Source organism: Mirounga leonina, unplaced genomic scaffold (genome assembly GCF_011800145.1).
Source record: "Mirounga leonina isolate KUSES-001 unplaced genomic scaffold, KU_Mleo_1.0 Mir_153, whole genome shotgun sequence".
In the NCBI taxonomy this organism is placed as follows: domain Eukaryota; kingdom Metazoa; phylum Chordata; class Mammalia; order Carnivora; family Phocidae; genus Mirounga; species Mirounga leonina.
Genome location: NW_023270387.1, coordinates 15,175,953 through 15,196,315, shown reverse-complemented (window position 1 = coordinate 15,196,315; position 20,363 = coordinate 15,175,953). Strand labels below are relative to the sequence as shown.

The 20,363-nt window shown below is 51.6% G+C and overlaps 1 protein-coding gene across 3 annotated transcripts; it reads left to right on the top strand.

Moving 5' to 3' along the window:
- The first annotated feature begins 771 nt into the window (after positions 1-771).
- On the top strand, positions 772-6,238 carry THY1 (Thy-1 cell surface antigen). Of its 3 annotated transcripts, none has more exons than XM_035009138.1 (4): positions 772-876; positions 3,121-3,181; positions 3,676-4,011; positions 4,581-6,238. In XM_035009138.1, exons 2-4 carry the CDS (start codon positions 3,145-3,147, stop codon positions 4,691-4,693), a joined length of 486 nt encoding a protein of 161 aa, XP_034865029.1. In that variant the 5' UTR covers positions 772-876; positions 3,121-3,144; the 3' UTR covers positions 4,694-6,238. The 3 variants fall into 3 exon arrangements, with proteins under 3 accessions (XP_034865029.1, XP_034865030.1, XP_034865031.1); XM_035009139.1 differs by lacking the exon at positions 772-876 and adding an exon at positions 883-966; XM_035009140.1 differs by lacking the exon at positions 772-876 and adding an exon at positions 935-1,005.
- The last annotated feature ends 14,125 nt before the right edge of the window (positions 6,239-20,363 follow it).

The following is a 20,363-nucleotide window of genomic DNA, read 5'->3' as shown; positions in this document are numbered from 1 at the left end:
CTCTTGTCTGAAGACCAAACAAGCAGACACAACTCAGGGTCGAGGTGGGGCAGGAGGAGGGGAGGGGAGGGTCAGGAGGAGTATATGAAATCGAGAACATTCTAGCTCTCTGTTCCGGGAGATGCCAGCCCAGAAACTGAGGGAGACTGAGTGCCCCAGAGCAGAAAGCCCCTGAAGGATCGGGTGTTCTAGGATGGATGAGGGAGTGGGGCAGGGCTCAGGACCAGGAAGGATGGGATGCAGTGCCTGCCTTGCCTCTGAAAGTCTCCTCCAATGTGGAAAAACACTCCACCATCTTCCTTTGGAGAAAGCCTGGAATATTCCAACTCCAAAACTTCTCACTGGAGCCTCCAGGGAGGTGGGCTCCAGCTGAAAAGGAAAGGAGGCGGCGGGAGGAGGCGGGGCACTGACCAAAGGGGAGGGTTGCTGGCCTGCATCCTCCACTCCTTACCCCTTGGTTTTCCCACCGGCTTCTGAAGCCTAAGTCAGAAGAAAGGGTTAAAGCCTAAAATGGGGAGCAATCATTTCAGGGTTCTGGAAGGCAGCTAGCGTTCCCCGCATTGCCCCACCCTGATCCTCGGGGCCCTGAGCCCTCCTATCCCTGGCCTGGCCTGGCCTGGCAGCCAGAGAGTGAGGTCCGCCTTCTGCGGCAGACGGCCACTCTCCCACATCTATACCGGACCGCCTCCTCCTTCCTCCTCCCCATGCCATCCTTCCTCGCTCCCCCCTCCCCAGGCTCTGATTGGCCGCGTCCCCGGGCCCTCCCCGCTCCTCCACTCCCACCCCTGGTGAAAACTGCGGGCGCGGGCAGGGTGCAGCCACTGGAGGCGGCGGTGCGTCCGGGGGAGGCTACAGCGGCGGAGGACAGGAGCCCAGGTGGGAGCGGGAGCCAGGGCGGGACCCGGGGCGCTGGGAGAGGCCCCAAGCGCCCAGGCAAGCCCTCCCAACCCGAGGCTTCGAGAAAAGGTTCGGGGGCGCCCTGGCAAGGAGCCTCGCCGTGCTTGGGTAGGGGGTCTGCTTCCCAAGTTGGGGGGGAGCGGGACGCAACTGCTGCAGGCCAGGGGCCGTGCCGCACCCCGCCTTTTGCGGAAGGCGCTCCCCGGTTTTCACCCCCTAAGGGGATGGTTGCCTGGGGCTGGGGCGCAGGAGGAGAACCGGGACGAAAAGCGCCAAGGACAGCCTTGGGTTCTGTTCTCCACGCAGACGTCCCCAAACCTGGCTCGCAAAGACGTGGGGTGGGGGCCGCGACATTGCGGGAGAGAACGGATGACCGAGAGGTGGAGGGAATCTCTGCCCTGCGACCTCGCAGCGGGCTGGGTGCGGGGCGTCAAAGGACAGGGAAACCGCAGTGCCGCGGGCGGGGACTGGAAGGCGGGCAGACGGGGGAGGGGAGAACTGGGAAAGGATGAGAGGGGGAAGGGGGACCTCAATTGGGAGAGGAGACGGGTGGAATACGGAAACGGAATGAGGGTGGGGCTAGCCGAACGGGGGTGGGCGGGTGCGGGGGCTGGAGAGGGAGGGAGTGCAGAACTTCTCTGGGTTCTGGGCTGCGGGGACACCAGGCAGAGGAAATGAAAACATCTGTGCCTCCCCTGCCGCTCTCTAACCATCCCTTTGGCTCTCCATCCCTCTCCAGCCCCAGCCCCATTTCATCCCCGGGTTCTAGCCCAGGCTTCCCCTTTTCCCTCCTAGATCTCGAGCTCGCACCTCCGTAACTCAGTGTGTGCGAATCAAAGCCAGATGCTGACCCCCTCTCTTCCCCAGCAGCACCCCCCGGGACCCTCTCGGTTATATTTCCCAAGAGTGTACCGACTGCAGCTCCTGGGCGCTGCAGGACCCCAGCCTCGCCTGGCCGCAGGACAGAGCGCCAGGGGGGCCTTGGATGCAGCCAGCGGTACACCCATCAGGGCCCCGTGGGCCCTCCCAGGCACAAGCCCCTCCTGTGTGGTCTCTCCCTGGCCAGCATCAGTGCGGACAGGCCAGGCTACCTGCTCCGTGACACCAGGATGTTGATCCAGACTAGGCTTTGAAAAAAGGCAGGGCACAGAGCTTAGGCAGGGAGTCTATTGAAGCCAGACTGGAAAACTGCAGGCCCAGGAGGCCTGCCCAGAGAGCTGGACATTTGGAAACATCTTGGTTCCTATGCAATCAGAGAACATATGCAATCAGAGAGCACTGTGTGCCTTAGCTGTGTGCCAACTACGGGCCCATCTGGAAGCACCTTAGCCACACAGCCCTTTCTAGAGGAAGGGAATTAACATTTATGGGTCACTCACTATGGAGCAGTCCTAGTGGCAGATGTTAGTCATTCTTCTTAATCCCCATCACAACCCTGTGGGTATCTAAAGTTCCTTCATTCATTCATTCAGGATCTTTTGAGCATCTATTATATGCCAGGAACTGTTTGGGCATTAGGGATTTTCTTCTGAACAAGAAACAGAAAATTCCCCGAATGGGGAGTTCTTGTGTAATGGGTAGAATTTTAGTGTTTCAAGATAAAGAGAGTTCTGGAGATTGCCTGCACAACGATGTGAGTGAATATAACACCACTGAATTGTACACTTAAAAATGATTAAGACAGGGGCACCTGGGTGGAGCAGCCAGTTAAGCCACTGACTCCTGGTTTCAGCTCAGCGTCCTGATCAAGCGCTGGGTCGCACTAGGCAGGGGGCACAGATCTGCTTGAGACTCATTCCCCCTCCCTCTCCCTCTGCTCCTCCCCCCTCCCTTGCACACGTGGTCTCTCTCTCTAAAATAGACAAATCTTTTTAAAAAATGATTAAGGTAGTAAATTTCGCACTAGCTCTACTTTGCCACAATTAGGAAATAGGATGTCCCTGCCTTCCTGAAGGAAAAAGGAAATGGTCAAAATCACTTTACTCCAAGTTTTCCACACAGAGACACACCATCATACGGTGTGTTCTCCCTCCCTTTACTTTCCCCAAGGGGGGAAGCACCAAGTGGCAGTGTCACGTTCACTCCTAAGTGGGAGGGGAGGACCGCAGAGAGAAGCTTGCATGCCTGCCACGGCCATGTGTCCCAGAGGCCCCCAGCCCTAGCAGTAAGTGTGGGCCCACCTGCCCCATCTCCTGGCTGATTCCTATACTGTTGCACCCCCAGATCAAGGACTGAGCTCCGGGCACCATGAACCCCACCATTGGCTTCGCTCTTTTGTTGACAGGTACTGGGCAAGGGGCAGGGCTGGGATTCCAAGCACCTTGGCTTCCTTCCCTTCAGAGAAGCTAGCTTCTTCCTCCCAACCTCAGGAGGAGGAGGTGGTTGAGGAGAGAGGGCTCTTTTTCATCCCTAAATCTGCTGAGTAACCTAGTTCATCTTCTGGCTGCCTGAGGCGGTTTTTGGAAAAAACAGCCCACTGAGTCTGCCCCATACTGAGCTGGAATCTCCAAATGGGAACCGGGAGCCTACATCAACTCCCCAAGATCTCCTGCCCCCCCGCCCCGGGATGCCCAAGACTAAAGAAGATGAGGGAAGGAGGCTGGGTCTGCAGCAGAAAAGCGGAAGTGGCCCACAGGGACCTCTGGGGTGGGGAGAGGGGCCCAAAGAGCAGACCCTTGTGCCCTCCCTGGCCAGACCATTCTCTCCTATTACTGTGGGTGGGAGGCCCCCTGCTCTGCAGGGCCCCCCCAACTTGGGAGTGGGCACCGCTGGTGCCAGTCTTGCAGGGAGTCCGTGCGCAGGAAGTGACCAGCCTGACAGCCTGCCTGGTGGACCAGAGCCTTCGTCTGGACTGCCGCCACGAGAATACCACCACCTCGCCCATCCAGTATGAGTTCAGCCTGACCCGGGAGAAAAAGAAGCACGTGCTCTATGGCACTATGGGGGTGCCTGAGCACTCATACCGCTCCCGAACCAACTTCACCAGCAAGTACAACATCAAGGTCCTCTACTTATCCAGCTTCACCACGAAGGACGAGGGGACGTACACATGTGAACTCCGGCTCTCTGGCCAGCCTCCCGTCACCTCCAGCAAGACTGTCTCTGTGCTCAGAGGTAAGGCAAGCTCCCAACAAGGCCAAGTGAGCTGGGAGAGGGAGGCTAGGGAGGAGAGGGCTGGCTAGGACAGCAGGTAGTCCCCTTGGCCGGGCCAGAGACAAGAGGAGCCCCAGAACCTCTCTCTTCCCCCCGCCCCCCAGCAGCGGCTGCCTGGCGCCCTGGGGAACCACTGCCTACTGTGTGTATGGGAGGAAACGCTGGGGGGACAGTGAGACAGGCGGAACGGTGTCGCAGACACTTCTACCATGACTGGGCAGATCACCTGGCCTCCCCAATCCTCCTCCACCCCCGCCCAGAAGACAGGAATGACACTAGCTACCTCACCCACGGTTTCCTTTTGAAGATGCTCGATAAAAGATTTGATATGATGTTTGTTCAAGAGCTCAGGAACCTGCAAATGGGAAAAATAGTTGGTTCTCCTAGAGCAGACTGGCCCTGGTTCCAGCTAAGACATCGTGACACCAGCCTGCCCAAGGGAATAGGCCCCAGCTCGGGGCCTGTGCCTGCCTGAATCCCGGTCCCTCTTCATTCCTGCCCTGTCCCTCCCCCCCATTCTCTCTCCACAGACAAACTGGTCAAGTGTGAGGGCATAAGCCTGCTGGCCCAGAACACGTCGGGGCTGCTGATGCTCCTGCTCTCCCTGCCTCTCCTGCAGGCCATGGACTTCATCTCCCTGTGATTGCCCAGTCCAGAGACGAGTTGCTGAGCCCCTCCCCGCATCCCTCACACATCTTGAGGAGCAATGGGGACCCCGCCCCTCATAAGGAATCCCACTGCCGCATGCATCACCTACCCGCCCCTCCGCCCCCCTGCCACCCTCTCTGCACGCCACTGGCTGTCTTTTTTTTTTTTTTTTTTTTTTGTACTCTTGGTGCCAGAGTTGCTTCTGTCTGGTTTATCCTTCTTTTTCTTTGGGAATTTGTGAAAAGGGAAGCCAGGGTTGGGGACGTGATGGAGAGTGAGGGCATGGGAGGGGTAGAAGGATAGAGGGGTCCCAGTCCCAGGGGGACAAGGGGGGGTCATCCTTGCCCACCAGGACCAGCAGCCTAGGCGAGACCTGGAGGAGGAGGAGGTGCATCTGGGCCTAGCACATCCCTCAGCAGGCAGGGATGGTGCCCGAAGACGCCGGATGTGAGGGCACTGCCAAGCATTTGTGGCCCATCACAAGAGGAAAGAACTGAATGTCTCCAGGAGCATTCTCTGCCATAGCAAGAAGCCGTCCTTTTACTACTGCAGAGGTCCCCTAGGGGCCTTGGGCCTGGTGTGGCCCATCACAAGAGGAAAGAACTGAATGTCTCCAGGAGCATTCTCTGCCACAGCAAGAAGCCGTCCTTTTACCACTGCAGAGGTCCCCTAGGGGCCTTGGGCCTGGTGTGGCCCAGTGAAAAAGCAGATTCTGCCTGGGAGCAGTGCTAATGGAGGGCTGGAGGACAGGGTAGAAGAGAGGGTCCATCATCCCTCTCTACCTGATGAAAATAAAATGAAGAGCCTACTGTCCCTCACTGCCTCAGCCAGCAGTTGAGAGGGTGGCAGAGGACCAGCCTCCTCCCAGCCTGTCCCAAGCTCCTACGAGCTTCCAGATCTCTGGCCTGGAGGCAGTAAGCCAGGCCAGGTGGAGTCCCAGAGCAGAGGAGAGTTTGGCCCAAGTGTTTGGGAGGCTCTTCTTTCCGTGCCGGCTGGCGGCTGAGCCTTCCGGCAGCCCTCTGCCCCACAGGTTTGGCTTCTCGGGGACCTGGGGGATTGGAGGGGGTCTGCGGCAGCCCGTGGAGTGAGACCTGTATGCAGGACATGCCTCGACAGATGGCTTTTCCCAACACCCAGCTCCCCGCCCCCCACCCCCCCCCACCCCGGCAGCTGTACCCTGTCCTGTGACTGTAGAGTGCACCACAGCTTATAGTATATCGCTGAGGACAAAGAGAACTGCACAATAAAACCAAGCCTCCGGAGAATGCCTCCCTGCCTTCCTCTGCTTTACTCCTCCTTCTGTCCCCAGGCCCGCCTCCCTTCCCCTAGCCCCTAGCAGCGCATCTAGGAGCTCCGAACTGCCACCTTGAACTCTCCCTCTTCCCTGCCTTCATCAGCCCTTCCCCTCCCCTGCTGCCCCCGGGTCTGGTTTCTTGGGGACCTGAGGGATTGGGGGGGGGGAGCCCTGCATGCTGGACTTTTCAGAACCACTCTAACATGGTACATTGGCCCCAATAAATGAATGTTTCATCTCCGTTGACTCACCTGGCAGGAACAACAGATAAACTTGCCCATATGGGGCCCAATAGGCTAACAAGTGCTACGGGGTACAGTCTGCTTTTTCTTCTTGGATCTGGTTGTTCTCAGAAACGCCCCCTCAAGTGACATCTGCTAGAGAGAGGGGAGGTACTGGGGCACCGAGAGGAAGCACGGGAGGTGGCACAGTGGCAGCCCACATCATCAAGATGTTAGGACAAGCATCTCTTCTTAAATCCGACACAGGCCTATATCCAGGACTGGGGGAGTGGGGGAGGGGCAGTCTGGGCCTGGCTCCCTCCCCTAAAAGTCAATGAGTAGCATGTGAACATGCAGTCATCCTGGGGGTGCTGGGAGCTAGAATGGGACCACAGGGTGGTCCCAGGGTCCCCCAGAGAGCCTAACCAACTGCCTTTGCCAGGAAATGTGGGAGAAGAGGGTGGAGAGTATCCAGAGGCTTACTCATTTGGTATTCCCCACGATGTAGGCTGATTCTGAGCACTTACTTAAAGGCCCAGGCTCTAAATTCATGCCACTGGCTCCCACTTTCCCTGACACCTCCTATCGATGCCCATGCCCTGCCAGTGGCCGTGCAGTGACCACGCCCAAAGATGGCAAGAGGAGCCTCCATGTTGGAGAGGGAGCTGCTTGGATCACCGACCATGAGGCCCACACCACTCAGCATGGCGCAGCCAGCCTGGTGTCTCCAGAGGACACCAGGGGACACAGACTCCTCTTGTTCTGCCCTGCTTGGAGCTTCGAGTGCCATGCCAAGAAAATAAAAAGAGCCTTTGTGGGGGAAGGGAGTTTGAATGCCACCCTTGGGGTAGTAAGAGTTAAAGCTGGAAGGACCTTCTGGAAGGAATTGGGAAGCCAGGTGTGAAGCCTCAACTCTGAGAATACCACCTGTGTAGAGCCTCCTATGGGGCCTTTGTCATACCCTGGGGTGTGGTTTCCCCTGGAGGTTAGCAGCCACACTCTATGGAGGGAGGGTCCTGGGGAGATGACGCTGCAGCCATACCTGGGAGAGGAGAACCTAAGGCCTGCAGCAGGTGGGGCTAGCTTAAGAAGCCACAGAGAGGCCATCAGAGAACCAGGGGCTCTAGGAAGGCAGGAAAAGAGAAGAGGGGAATGGGTGGGGGCAGGCGCCCTACAAGTTCAAGTCTGAGCCATCAGGCCTCACCATGTAAGTCAAGAAAGAGCATGCTGTGGGCTCTCAGAGGCAGGCCACAACAGCCATCTGGTCCTCTCTGGGCAAGTCGGGAGGTCTTATAGAGGCTGCAGGATAGCCACAGTGACATGGCTAATCCTGAAGAGGGTTGGGGCCTGTCCTGGTTCCTGCACACATGCCCCAGGCCCAACCCCATCAACCTACCCCCCACTCCTCCTCATCCCGTCCCATGTCCCCTTCAGCCATCTCGGTCCCTACCCTGAGGCATGGAATTCTTCTTGGCCAATAGCAACAGAGCCCCTTTCTACACCCCCATTTCTGACTGGATCATCCATGCAGACAGAGGACTAGCTGCAAAGGACACGGTGTGCAAGGGTCTCTCCAACATCTAGGGACTCCCTCGGGAAGGGCAAGGAGGTCACCATGAGGAGAACACAGGGACTCTTTCACTGGCCAACCAATAAATCTATATGGTGTCCAGGGCACCTGTGATCTGCATCTTCCAGCCTCCTCCCAGTGTTTGTAGCTTCCATGCTGTGAAGGGCATGTCTGTCTTTACAGGAGAAAGCAGCCACCTCAGGTGAAGAGGAAATGTTGGAGCTGGATCCCTTCAGAGTCCTGGCAAAGCACGGGTGGGGGTCATCAGCTCTCTCCCACTCAGCCCATGACAAAGGTGGCATTGCCTTCCTGCCCAGGGCTCTCAGCTTCAGGAGACTCAGGCCCTGAATGCTCCCCCCGACCCCTCAGAGAGAAGCATGTCCTATGAAGACTCCCAGGAGGCATCACTGCCTAGAGGAAAGGTGTGGAAAGTGGACACACGGTGTAGGGGGCAATGTGGGACCAGTGGAAGAGTTCCATGGAGGCCAAGTGTGGCTCCACAGCCAGAAGGGGCCCTGGATGGTGGGCAGCGCCCAGCAGTGGACATAGTCAGTGGAGGCCACGTGCCCAGTCTGCAGGAAAGCAACTTCCTGAATTCGGTGGGAGCCAGGACCGGATGACCCTGGTCACTTCACTCTTCAATGCCTCACTTCTCCACTGTTCCAAATCACATGGTTGGGCTGGACTCATTTATTTGTATAAAAACATTAAAGACCTGGCTCTGGGCCGAGAAGTAAAAGACACAGTCTCTGGCTGAGGAAATCTACAGTCCAGTAAGAAGCAAAGAACTGGGGGCGCCTGGGTGGCTCAGCTTTTAAGCGTCTGCCTTCGGCTCAGGTCATGATCCCGGGGTCCTGGGATCGAGCCCTGCGTCAGGCTCCCTGCTCAGCGGGAAGCCTGCTTCTCCCTCTCCCACTCCCCCTGCTTGTGTTCCCTCTCTCGCTGTGTCTCTCTCTGTCAAATAAATAAATAAAATCTTTAAAATAAATAAATAAATAAAAAGCATGCTTACATGAATGCATGTTTGCTGGGTCAAAACTCATCAAACTACATATTGAAAATGGGTGAATTTCATTAAATGTCAATTAGACCTCTCTAAGGTAACATGGGAATACATAAGTAGCCAGGCTAAAGGGCTTCCCAGAGGAGGAGTCATGAGCAGGAGTTAGCACAAAAAACGAGCTCTATGGTTTTATAAGCTGATTACAAAGAAAGAAACATTATTTTATTTCTTCTGTATCCTGAAAAACATGGGAAGAGAGAGGGGAAGCTATTGTGTGTTCAGTCTGAGGACAGGCCTTGGCCTCTCTTCTAGGGCAACTCACCACGGCTGGTTGTTATAACAGCTCCCTGAGCACATGGGCCCATCATCAGGAGCCCTGACCCAGTCAGTATTCATTCACACATTCACTAAGTGCACACTCCATGCCAGAAAGTATAATTCCCTGGGCGGGATGATGGGAACAGAGTAGTGAACGAGACAGACAAGTTCCTACCCACAAAACGAACGCTATCTACAGAGGATGGACATTAAGTAAACCCATGAGTTAAGTCTCATCAGTATAGACTGGGATCATCTCCATGTAGGAGGTGATAAGGGGACACTTTAGTTAAGACAACCCAGGAGAGCCTGAGGAGGGGATGTGAGGCAGAGACCTCGAAGAGAAGCCTGCCTTTTCAAAAACAGCAGGAAGTGCTTGCAGGCTGAGAGGAACAGTAAGGGCGTACTCAAGGTGTCCAGGCAAGAGATGGTACACCCTGATGTCCCTGAAGTGAGCCAGGTCCCTTGGGGCATTGCAGGTCACAGTGAAAAGTTTGCATTTTATTCTAAGGGCGACAGGGAGGTGATAAAGGATTTGACCTACCTAATAATGTTTTTAGACGATCCCTCTTGCTGCTCAGTGGGAAATGGATTGGAGAAGGACAACAGTATAAGGACTATTACAGTAATCCTAGGAGACACTACGGCAGCTTGGACAAGAATTGTAGCGGTCAAAGTGGAGGGAAGTGGTGACTTTCAGGTACACGCAGTTAAAACTGAGAGGCCTGGTGAAATCTGCATAAGGTCTGTGGATTTTACAACATCTGTTTCCCCACTCTGACGTACGATGGCTATTAAGATGTTACTGCTGGGGAAAACCAGGTGGAGGGTCCACCGGACCTCTTTATGCTATTTTTGCAACATCCCATAAATCTATAATTATTTTAAAATATTTTTAATTCTCAACAGCAAGCACACACCCAAAAAAAGATGGCAAGTACTAACTCCGGAGGGAGGAATAAAGGAATTCTTATCAGAGCACACTACCCGGCTTGGCTCTAAACAACACTCACATAGTCATCCTCATATATAAACACTGAACTGTCATGAGCACGAAACTTTAACCAAAAGTTGTGATAACACAGTCCTGGAGATGCAAGAAGGGTAAGTGTGTTTGGGGGGGGGGGCACAAAACAGGCATATAAGAAAGCTAAACCTCATTCCCACTGGTGAAAGTAAACAGATAATACTAGAAACTGAAAACGCAGGAAAGAGTTATCTATACGAGAAATTCTAAAGTACAGACGTAAATGGCAGAAAAACTAACCAAAATAGTTGAGAGTGGTTGCTTTGGGAAATGAGAATTCAGAATGGGGAAACAGACTGTTTTTATGTAATAAACCTAGGAATATAATACTCTTTTTTCTCTATAAATATATCAGTGCTAGGCAATAAAAAATATATTTAAAGAAATATGTTGGGGGCGCCTGGGTGGCTCAGTTGGTTAAGCGACTGCCTTCGGCTCAGGTCATGATCCTGGAGTCCCTGGATCGAGTCCCACATCGGGCTCTCTGCTCAGCAGGGAATCTGCTTCTCCCTCTGACCCTCCCCCTTCTCATGTGCTCTCTCTCTCTCATTCTCTCTCAAGTAAATAAATAAAATCTTTAAAAAAAAAAAAAAAGAAATATGTTGAAGTCTGCCCCAAAGAACAGAGAGGACTTACTTACTAGTGGTTTGGATGGAAGTGGAAGTGTTGGAAGGAGAGGAGAAAGAATCCCAAATGACCCCTAGGTTTTTGCTTGGGCAGTGAATGGATAATGATGCCATCTGTTGAGATAGAAAAGGCTGGGGGGGTACGGGGGTGGGGAAATGGATGTATTAAATCGGCAATACCCATCAGACATCCAAATAGAAGTAACAAGAAGACAGCTGGATATCCCAGTTCTGAGCAGAGGGGAAAAGGCAGCATTAGAGGTAAAACTTGGGAGACATCAGCATTTGGGTGGTAGGCACTGACCATGGGACAAGTAAGATTATGCAGGGAGACATTACAGAGAAATAATCAAGCCTAGGCCTAGAATCTGAGGTGGTCCAATATTTCAAGTTCTGGGGGAAGCAAAGGAGATTAAAGAGGAGCCAGAGAGGGAAGAGGAAAGCCAGGGGTCTGTGGAGCCAGAGAAGGGAAAGTTTTGAAAAAGAGCAATCAATTAGGTCAACTGCTGTTAAGAAGTCAAGTAAGATGATTAAATAAAACTAAAAAAAAAAAAAAAAAAGGTCAAGAAGATGAAGAGGACCAAGTTGTTGGTGACTATGGTAGCTAGTCTCCAAAGATGGCCCCCTCAATAAACCTCAACAAACCATGCCTCTGTTGTGAGCCCTTCCCCTTGAACCTGGCATGGCCCTGTGTTTTGCTTATGACCAACAGCATACGGGAGAAGTCATGCTGCATGACCTCCAAGGCTAGGTCATAAGAAGCCTTGCAACTTCCACCTGGTTCTCCAGGAATGCTCACTCCTGGGACACTCCCTCTTAGAACCCGGCTGCCATTCTGGGAGTTTAAGTCACATGGTGGCCATGCGTAGGCACTCCAGTCACCAGACCCAGCTAAGCTCCCAGCCAATAGCCACCATCAACTGCCAGTCATGTCAGTGCACTGTCTTGGGAAGTCCAGCTCAGCTGAGCCTTTGGATGACTCCAGGCCCAGCTGCTACTGACCGCAACCTCGTGAGAAAGAAACCTCAAGTGAGAATTTCCATCAACCACAGCAGCATGACATACATTAATAAATTGTTGAAACCCACTAAATTTTGAAGTGGTTTGTGATATAGCAACAGATAACCAGACAGTGACTTTAACAAGAGCAGTTCAATGGGGTTCTGGTAACAGAAGCCAGACTGCAGTGATGAGTGAGGGTAAGTGGGAGTGTGTGGACTGCTTTTCCAGGAAATCTGACTGTGACTGGTGTTGCAGGTGGAGTCCAGGAGAGCTTAGTTTGTTTTTAAGATAGGAGATACTACAGCATGGCTGTATGTTGATGGTGATTATTCCTGGAGCAGAGAAAAATTGACAAAAGAGAGGAAGAAGAAAACAACAAAACAGGGTCCTTAGGAAGCCCAGAGGAAGGGATCTAGGAGGAGGAAAGGCAAAGAAGGCACGTGTGGAGGTGGGGAGGTTTGTGAACCTGAAGGTGGGAAGGTCAGGGGTTCTCACACAAGCAGCAAGGTCATTGGCTGATTGAGAAGACGGAGGGAAGATGAGACAGGTTGGAGAAAAGTAGATAATATAAAAAAGTCCTATCAAAAAGTGGGTGTGGTAGCAGAATTCTAAAAATAGCCTCCCAAGATTCCCTACCTCCTAATCCCCGGAGTCCATAAATGAGATGAGATGTCTTCCCCATGACTATGTTATGTCATATGGCATAGTTGATCTTAAAAGAGGGATATTATTGGGGCGCCTGGGTGGCTCAGTCCGTTAAGCATCCAACTCTTGATTTCGGCTCAGGTCACGATCTCAGAGTTGTGAGATCGAGCCCCACATCGATTAAGAATAAGCCCTCCCCCCAGGGGCGCCTGGGTGGCTCAGATGGTTAAGCCTCTGCCTTCGGCTCAGGTCATGATCCCAGGGTCCTAGGATCGAGTCCCACACCGGGCTCCCTGCTCAACGGTGAGCCTGCTTCTCCCTTTCCTTCTGCCCCTCCCCCTGCTCATGCTCTCTATCTCTCTGTCTCAAATTAATAAATTAAAAAAAGAAAATCTTTAAAAAAAAATGATTAACCCTTCCCTTAAGATTCTCTCTCTCCCTTTCCCTCTGCCCCCCACCCAAAAAGAGAGAGAGAGAGAGAGAAAGAGAGAGGGCCTAACATAATCACATGAGCCCTTCAAAAGCAGAGAATATTCTCTGGCTAGTGGCAGAAGAGAAAGAGAAGCAGCCAGAGATATCTGAAGCACAAGAGAGAGTCAACATGCCACTTGAGAAGGAGTGTGGGCAGCCTCTGGTAGCAGACAGGAGATCCCAACTAGCAGCCAGCACGGAAACTGGGGCCTCATACCTACAGCCATAAGGATTCAGATTCTGCCAAAAGCCTAAATGAGTTTGGAAGTGGATTTTTGCCCTGAGCCTCCAGATAAGAGCCAGCCCCCACAACACCTTAATTTTGGCCTCGTGAGACTCTGGCCAGAGAACCAGCCGATCCCACCAGGACTTCTGACCTATAGACTGTGTTGAGCCACTAAGTTTCTGGGCATGAGCCCTGACGAAGTCAGGACACGCCCCCTCTTGCCGTAGGGCCTTCTGGGGCAGCTCCACCCCTCACGTGGGGGTGACTCAGCCTCTCGGAACCTCCGTGTCCTGAGATGACAACAGCTGTCATCACAGCTCTGGGCTCAGGTTTTGGGGCTTAACAGCTTCATAGTTTCCCGTCATCTAGACCTGAGCTGCCCAACATGGTAGCCACTAGCTTCAGGTGGCTACTTAGATGTAAACTTAAAGGAATTACATTTACGTAAATTAAATGTTCAGCTCTTCGGTCAGACCAGTCACATTTTAAGTGCTTAAAAGCATATGTGACTACTGGCTGACACACCAGACAGAGCAGAAATCATTTCCATCCTCACCGGAAGTTCTGCTGGACAGAGCTGGGCTGGACAGTAGATGGGAACCATGGCTGCCTGAACCACTGCCCTGTTCAGCAGTGGGCTGAACTCATGAAAAGGAGGCTTCAGAACTAAAGGGCCCTTAGGGGAACCCTCTCAGCCCCACTCACCTCCAGCCCCAGGAATGCTCTGAGTACACCAACACCTCTGAGCCCAGAACATAGTGTCGTGAGGCCCACGGAGGGGAAAGTTTCTTCTTACCACTAGTCTAAGGCGCCCCCCCCCCCACATATTCTTTACCTCCTGCAGCACAACTGACCGTGGATCCACGTCCTTCAGAGGAACACAAACACACCCTCACCCGCAAAGGCGTGGTATGCCTCTAAACCCTAACCAGCCACTCATATACTCGTAACACATGCCAACTCAGCACACTCAGAAACGTCCATGTTTGCCTGCTGTGTGGGACATCAACAGGTCTGTAGGATGCTCACAGTCCACCCGGTTCCTTCTCACCTCTATCACCTCCTGTCCTCCCCAGTGCCCTTTGTCTTGCTCCTTGGTTCCTGTAAACACCTGCTGGGCCACAACCCAGCAACAGTGTTCTGCACAGAACACTCAAAGCTCAGGGCAAAGAGGGGCGCCTGGATGGCTCAGCCAGTTAAGGGTCCGACTCTTGGTTTCGGCTCAGGTCATGATCTCAGGGTCCTGGGATCGAGTCCCACGTCGGGCTCCCTGCTCGGCAGGAAGCCTGCTTCTCCCTCTCCCACTCCCCCTGCTTGTGTTCCTGCTCTCGCTATCTCTCTCTGTGTCAAATAAATTTAAAAAAAACTTTAAAAAATAAAATAAAATAAAAATAAAAATAAACTGAGGGCAAAGAAATGCTTCTCTCCCCACTGCCTTCTAAAAAGCAAGAGGTAAGAACACAATTCCCATTCCACCAGATTTGACATTCCTCTCAGCCCATTGGTAAGATACTTGCTTTACACTGAGAAAACCAAAAGCACTTTGTAGTGATTTTCCCAAAGCAAAGACTCGATCAGCCCCAAGGTGAATTGAAGGCCCTCTCTCTCTGAAACTGAAAACTGCTTACAACTTTTAAATGCTGGCTTTCTTGTATCTCCTTACCAAGGTGCCAAAAATCATAGAGCCCAGTCTCAGGCAGGCTCCCCATATAGAAGTCTCCCCAAAGCTGGCTTGAAGACATGAAGGGACCAGTTGGGACCAGTTGGTTGGGGTCACACCAACTGGAAGCCAGGAAGGCACTGGATGTTTGGAGAAGAAACTTGGCATGAGGAGAACCCCAACTATATAGCACATGCATCAAAACTAGATTTACCACACTTGTTGAAACCATGGGGGCAATCCTAAAAAGGTGAAATCACTTGGGGATGATCATTATAGACATTACTGCTAATTTAAGATCTGTAAAATGTTACTGATACTGCCTTTATTTAGCGTGCTATGTTTTTAGTGTTTGATGTTAGTGAACATAAAATACGTATAAGGCATTTCATAGGATCACTCAGTCATTCTAATCTTATTTTTCATCAAGGGTATTCGGATGCAAAACCTCGCACTGTTTCAGCACCTCGACTATCAATGGTTGGGGAGGAGAAGAATATTGCCTGAGCCAGGAGAAATAGAATAAAAACTTTGAAAGAAGACAGAAGCAATAGGGATGGAAAGGGGAACCTTAGGGGAACAAAAGAAACAGAATCAAAAAGATATGGTCCCCAGCAGATGTAGGGAATGTGATGAGATAATATTTCTAAATAGGATGTGGGGTTTTTTTCCACATAGTCCCACTTTAAGCAGCCAAGCTTTTGTGCTTATGCCTCAGTAAAGGGATGAGACAGCAAAAACCAGGGGAAAAAAATGGGAAGCCACTTCCGGCTTTTGGATTTTAATTGCCTAGGCCCTTAATAAAACAGAAAGGACTCAAAACCTATACAAGAGATGCAGGGACAATATCCTGGGTAAAGCCAGGCCTCCCACTGGCATTACCCCCAGCAGACAAGAGCCAGAGGGGAAGAAATAAGAGCACAGATGTTGGGTCCTGTCCTCAGGGACCTCAAGCGGTTTCTGAGATCTGATAGCGATAGGGCTCCACCCCAACATCCTGGGTAGAGCCTCAGAAAGGAGACCCGGGCCCAGAAAGAGGAAATGACTGCAGAGGGTAACCTCTTTTGGAGGCAGCTGGAACCCTGGACAGCGTCACGCGCTCTCTCGCTACCCCAGAATGATTCCTATGTGTGCAAGACTAACCTGGGAGTAGCAGAGACACCAGACCCAAAGAAGCCATGCAAGCAGGAACCAGGCAGTAGACATCTCAGTGGATACCCGGCTGTCCATTTAAGAACAAGGACCACTTCCTCTAGTGCTCTGGCAAATACATATAGGACACTCTCCCAAGATTCAGGCAATCCTTGGAGAAAGGAGGGGCTACTCCTTCAACCGTCTGAAACTAAGTGTCTACCACTCCCAGTAGAAATGTAGGCATATTACAGAAAAACGTTATGTTTCCTGCATCTCGGAGTTGGTAGACTAAGATAATCCCTCTGTAAGAATTATGGGGGGGAATAGTTGGAAACCAGCAAATGTCCGGCTAGGAAATTGGATAGAGGACGCCATCCACAGATGTAGGGAATAAAGGAATGGGAGCAAACTGAGTGGAGAATGAGGAGTTGAAGGTTTGGATGTGTTGAGGGTGAGATGCTGATGGGGTATCCACAGGTATGTCAGGAGCAGCTGGATAATGAGGACCGGTGCTCAGGAATGAGGTCTACCTGAAACTATGGGTTATGGCGTCATGGGGTCCACACATGCAGCAGCTGATGGGTGAGTAGTGGATCACAGTGATCTCATGTGCTCACTACTGCTGTTAAGTTTTTTCACGCGTATTAACTCATTTAATCCTCAAGGCAACCCCACGGGGCAGGTCTTCCTACTAACCTCATTTTTTGACATGTGATGAAACAGATAATCAATGTTTCAGGCCTCAGAGCGAGTAACCAGAGGAATCAGAGGTCACCCCAGGAAATCTACAATCTGCACATAGGACAACCACATGCTATAAGCTAGACTAGAAGCAAAGAGGAGAAAGGAGCTGTCAGGAGGAAAACCAGAAAAGCCTTATATCACAAAACCCAAAGGAAGAGAGGACTTCGAGAAGGAAATGGTGGGAGGCACCAAATTTGCAAGAGATCCAGTAACTGATTATAATTAAACAGGCCCACTAGGATTGCACATGGGAGGCTCGTAATGCCCGGGGGAGGGAGGTGTCCTGACATCTGGGAAGGAAAGGACTCGTGGGCACTGCATGGGCCTGGAGGTGGGTAAGTATGGGGAGCATGACTCTTCCAAGAGAGCTGTGAAGAGGAGAGGGCTAGAATCTACATCGAACACGTTCATTTCTAAAAGGAGAACAATTTAGAGACTATTCTACGGCGAAGGGAAGTCAGTAGAAGATGAAAGGTTTTTTGTTTGTTTGTTTGTTTGTTTGTTTGTTTTTAAGATTTTATTTATTTATTTGACAGAGAGACACAGAGAGAGAGGGAACACAAGCAGGGGGAGTGGGAGAGGGAGAAGCAGGCTTCCTGTGGAGCAGGGAGCCCGATGCGGGGCTCGATCCCAGGAGCCTGGGATCATGACCTGAGCCGAAGGCAGATGCTTAACGACTGAGCCACCCAGGCGCCCTGAAGATGAAAGTTTTAAAGATACAGGCCTCGGAAGCTGTGACAGTGACTGTGAGTGTGAAGAGAAAGAACACTGGAGACACCTTCAGCCCATGACTTTAACCTCACACGGGCCCTGGTTGCTGACAACCCCGCTGTACCTCCAGAGTCGGGCCGCTGTCCCGCTTTCTGGCACCGTGGTTCTCAGAGGGCTGGCCGTGGACCCGCAGCTTCAGCAGCACCCAGAAACTTGTCAGAAATGCAAGTTCTCCCGCCCACCCCAGACCTCCGGGATCAGAAAGTCTGGGCGGGGCTTTAACAGACTCTCTAGATGATTCTGTTACACACTCACGTGAGAACCAGTGCCCTCAACGACTCATTTATAACTCCTCCTCTCTCTTTAAATGTCCACCCCCTCCCACTTCATCCTCACTCTCAGCTGACCTTGCCTCCTATTTCACTGAGAGAAAGAGACCATCAGGAGAGAGTGCCCTCTCACTTCCACCACATCCATCCTCGTCCCTGCATCCGGGCCCTGCATGGTGCCTTCTCTCTTCGTACTTTGGATGGAAGCTTTGTGCCCTGGCTTCTGTACTGGATTCTCTCCCTTCCCACCACCTCAAGGACGTTGCTCGGGCTCTTCTCTTCTCTCCCCCACATCACCAGTGCTTGCTCTCCACTGGCTCTTTCTCATCAGAGAAACATACAGTTATTTTTCCCATTTAAAAATGTTTCTTGGGGCACCTGGGTGGCTCAGTCGTAAAGCGTCTGCCTTCGGCTCAGGTCATGATCCCAGGGTCCTGGGATAGAGCCCTGCATCGGGCTCCCTGCTCGGCGGGAGGCCTGCTTCTCCCTCTCCCACTCCCCCTGCTTTTCTTCCCTTTCTCGCTGTGTCTCTGTCAAATAAATAACATCTTTAAAAAAATAAATAAAAAATAAAAATAATAAAAATGTTTCTTGACCTCACTTCTCCTTTTACTTCCCACCCAACCTCTCTCCTTCCTTTACCACAAAACTCCTCCAAAGAGTTGCCCACACTGTACCCCATCCCTCTCCTCCCATCTTTCCTTGAGCCCATCCACAGACTTTCACCCCACTACTCCACCAAAACCATTCTTGTCAAGGTCACCAACGCCCTTGGAAATCAATTCCCAGACTTGTGTTACTTAATCCATATACAGCATTTGACACAACAGATCTTTCTCTCCTCCATGGTAACTTTCCTTCTCTGGGCTTCCGGCATAACACCATCCCTCAGATTTTTTCTTCTCTACTTCATAGCCATTTCTCAGTCTCTTTGATGGTTCCTACTCAATTCTAAAGCCATTTAATGTCAGAGAGCTTCAGGATTCAGTCCTGGCACCTCTCTATTTTTCCTCCCTTAGTGACTTTCGTGGCTTTAAACAATACCCACATGCCAATGACTCTCAATTCTTTATCTGCAACCCAGACCCTGCAAAAGTTGTACATGCAACTGCTTTCTTGACACCTTGACACACCTAATAGACACCTCAAACTTAATATGTATTAAACCAAGCTCCTGCCCTCCCCCCACCCCACCTTCTCAGTTAATGTTCAAACCAAAAATTCCTCCCTTTCTCTCACGACCGCCACCTCATCTATCAGAAAACCTTACTGGCTCTACGTTCCAAATACATCCAGAACCCAAGCACTCCTCACCACCGTCCTGCCACCTACCACAATGACACCACCATCTCTCACCAGATCATTTTAGTGACATCCTAAACGGCCTCCTGCTTCTACTCTGGCTCAGATGTGTTCTCATACATCAGCTGAAAGGATTCTGTTAAAACAAAAGTCAGATCCATGTCCATCCTCTGCGCAAAATGTTCTAATGGCTCCCATCTCAGAGTAAAAGTGGAAGTCATCAAAATGGCCTTAGGGTCCTACGTAGTACAATCCCTGCCTGCTCTCGTCAACCTCTCTTCACTCCCTCTCTTCACTCTCACACTCCCTCTCTTCACTCCAGCCACACCCACCTTTTTGCTCTTCCTCAAAAATGGCAAGTGTGTTTCCACCTTACCACAACCTTTGCATTTACAGTCCCCTTCTGCCTAGGACCCTTCTTCCTAGCTAGATAGCCAGATGATTCACTCCCTCACCTCCTTCAGCTCACTCAAATGTCATCCTCTTGTTGAGACCATCTCTGATGACACCTTATGCATTCTGTATCCCCCCCGTTTTATTTGCTTCCATAGCTCCTACTGCCATCTAACATACTAGAGATTTCACTTATTTTGTTATTGTCCTCTGCTTCTCCTAGAATGTACACTCCTTGAAGGCAAAGGTTTTGCCTGTTTTGTTCACTGCTGTTTCCCTTGTGCCTAGAAGAGTACCCAGTACATGCAACAGCTATCCATAAAATGTGATGGAATGAGGGCCCCAAGGAGTATGAAGAGTTGAGATCAAAAGGGATTCATCTTGGACAAGAGGGAAGCCTCCTCTTTCACTGCCCTGGAGCGGAGGTAAGAATGGACTCAGATAGGTTTGAAGGCAGAAATTTAAGTATTTCCCTCCTGGTTGGCCACAGTTTCTCTGGGACATAGAAGACAAGGAAGGACTTGAGGAGAGTGGTGATGGACAGCCATAGCAGCCATGGAGAACGCGAGAAGGAGCTGAAGACGCTTGGAAGGACTGACAATCCAGGTGAAATTGAAAACCTGGGTTTGCCTTGGCACCAGTCTACCTGGCTGGGCGATTTTCTTCAACACCATGGGATACACAACGAATGGGAGTGTCAAAAGTTGTCTCTCGGCTTTTTCTTGAAAAAGTAAAAAGACTCCCCTCCACTACCTGAGCGCCTCCGTTTACCCATTCAGGGCGCCATCACCAATCGTCACCAGCCACTGGCTTCGTGTTCGCAAAATGAGCAGAGGGTGTGTTTAAGAGGAGAGAAAAGGAGGAGAGGCAGAAGAACAGGCCTTGGGAAGGAGCCGGACCCTTTAGCCTTCCCTCAAACCTGGAAATTGATATATATACACTAGGGCTCAAATTCGGAGCCTCCTCCCCAACCCCTCCTCGTCCCCAGT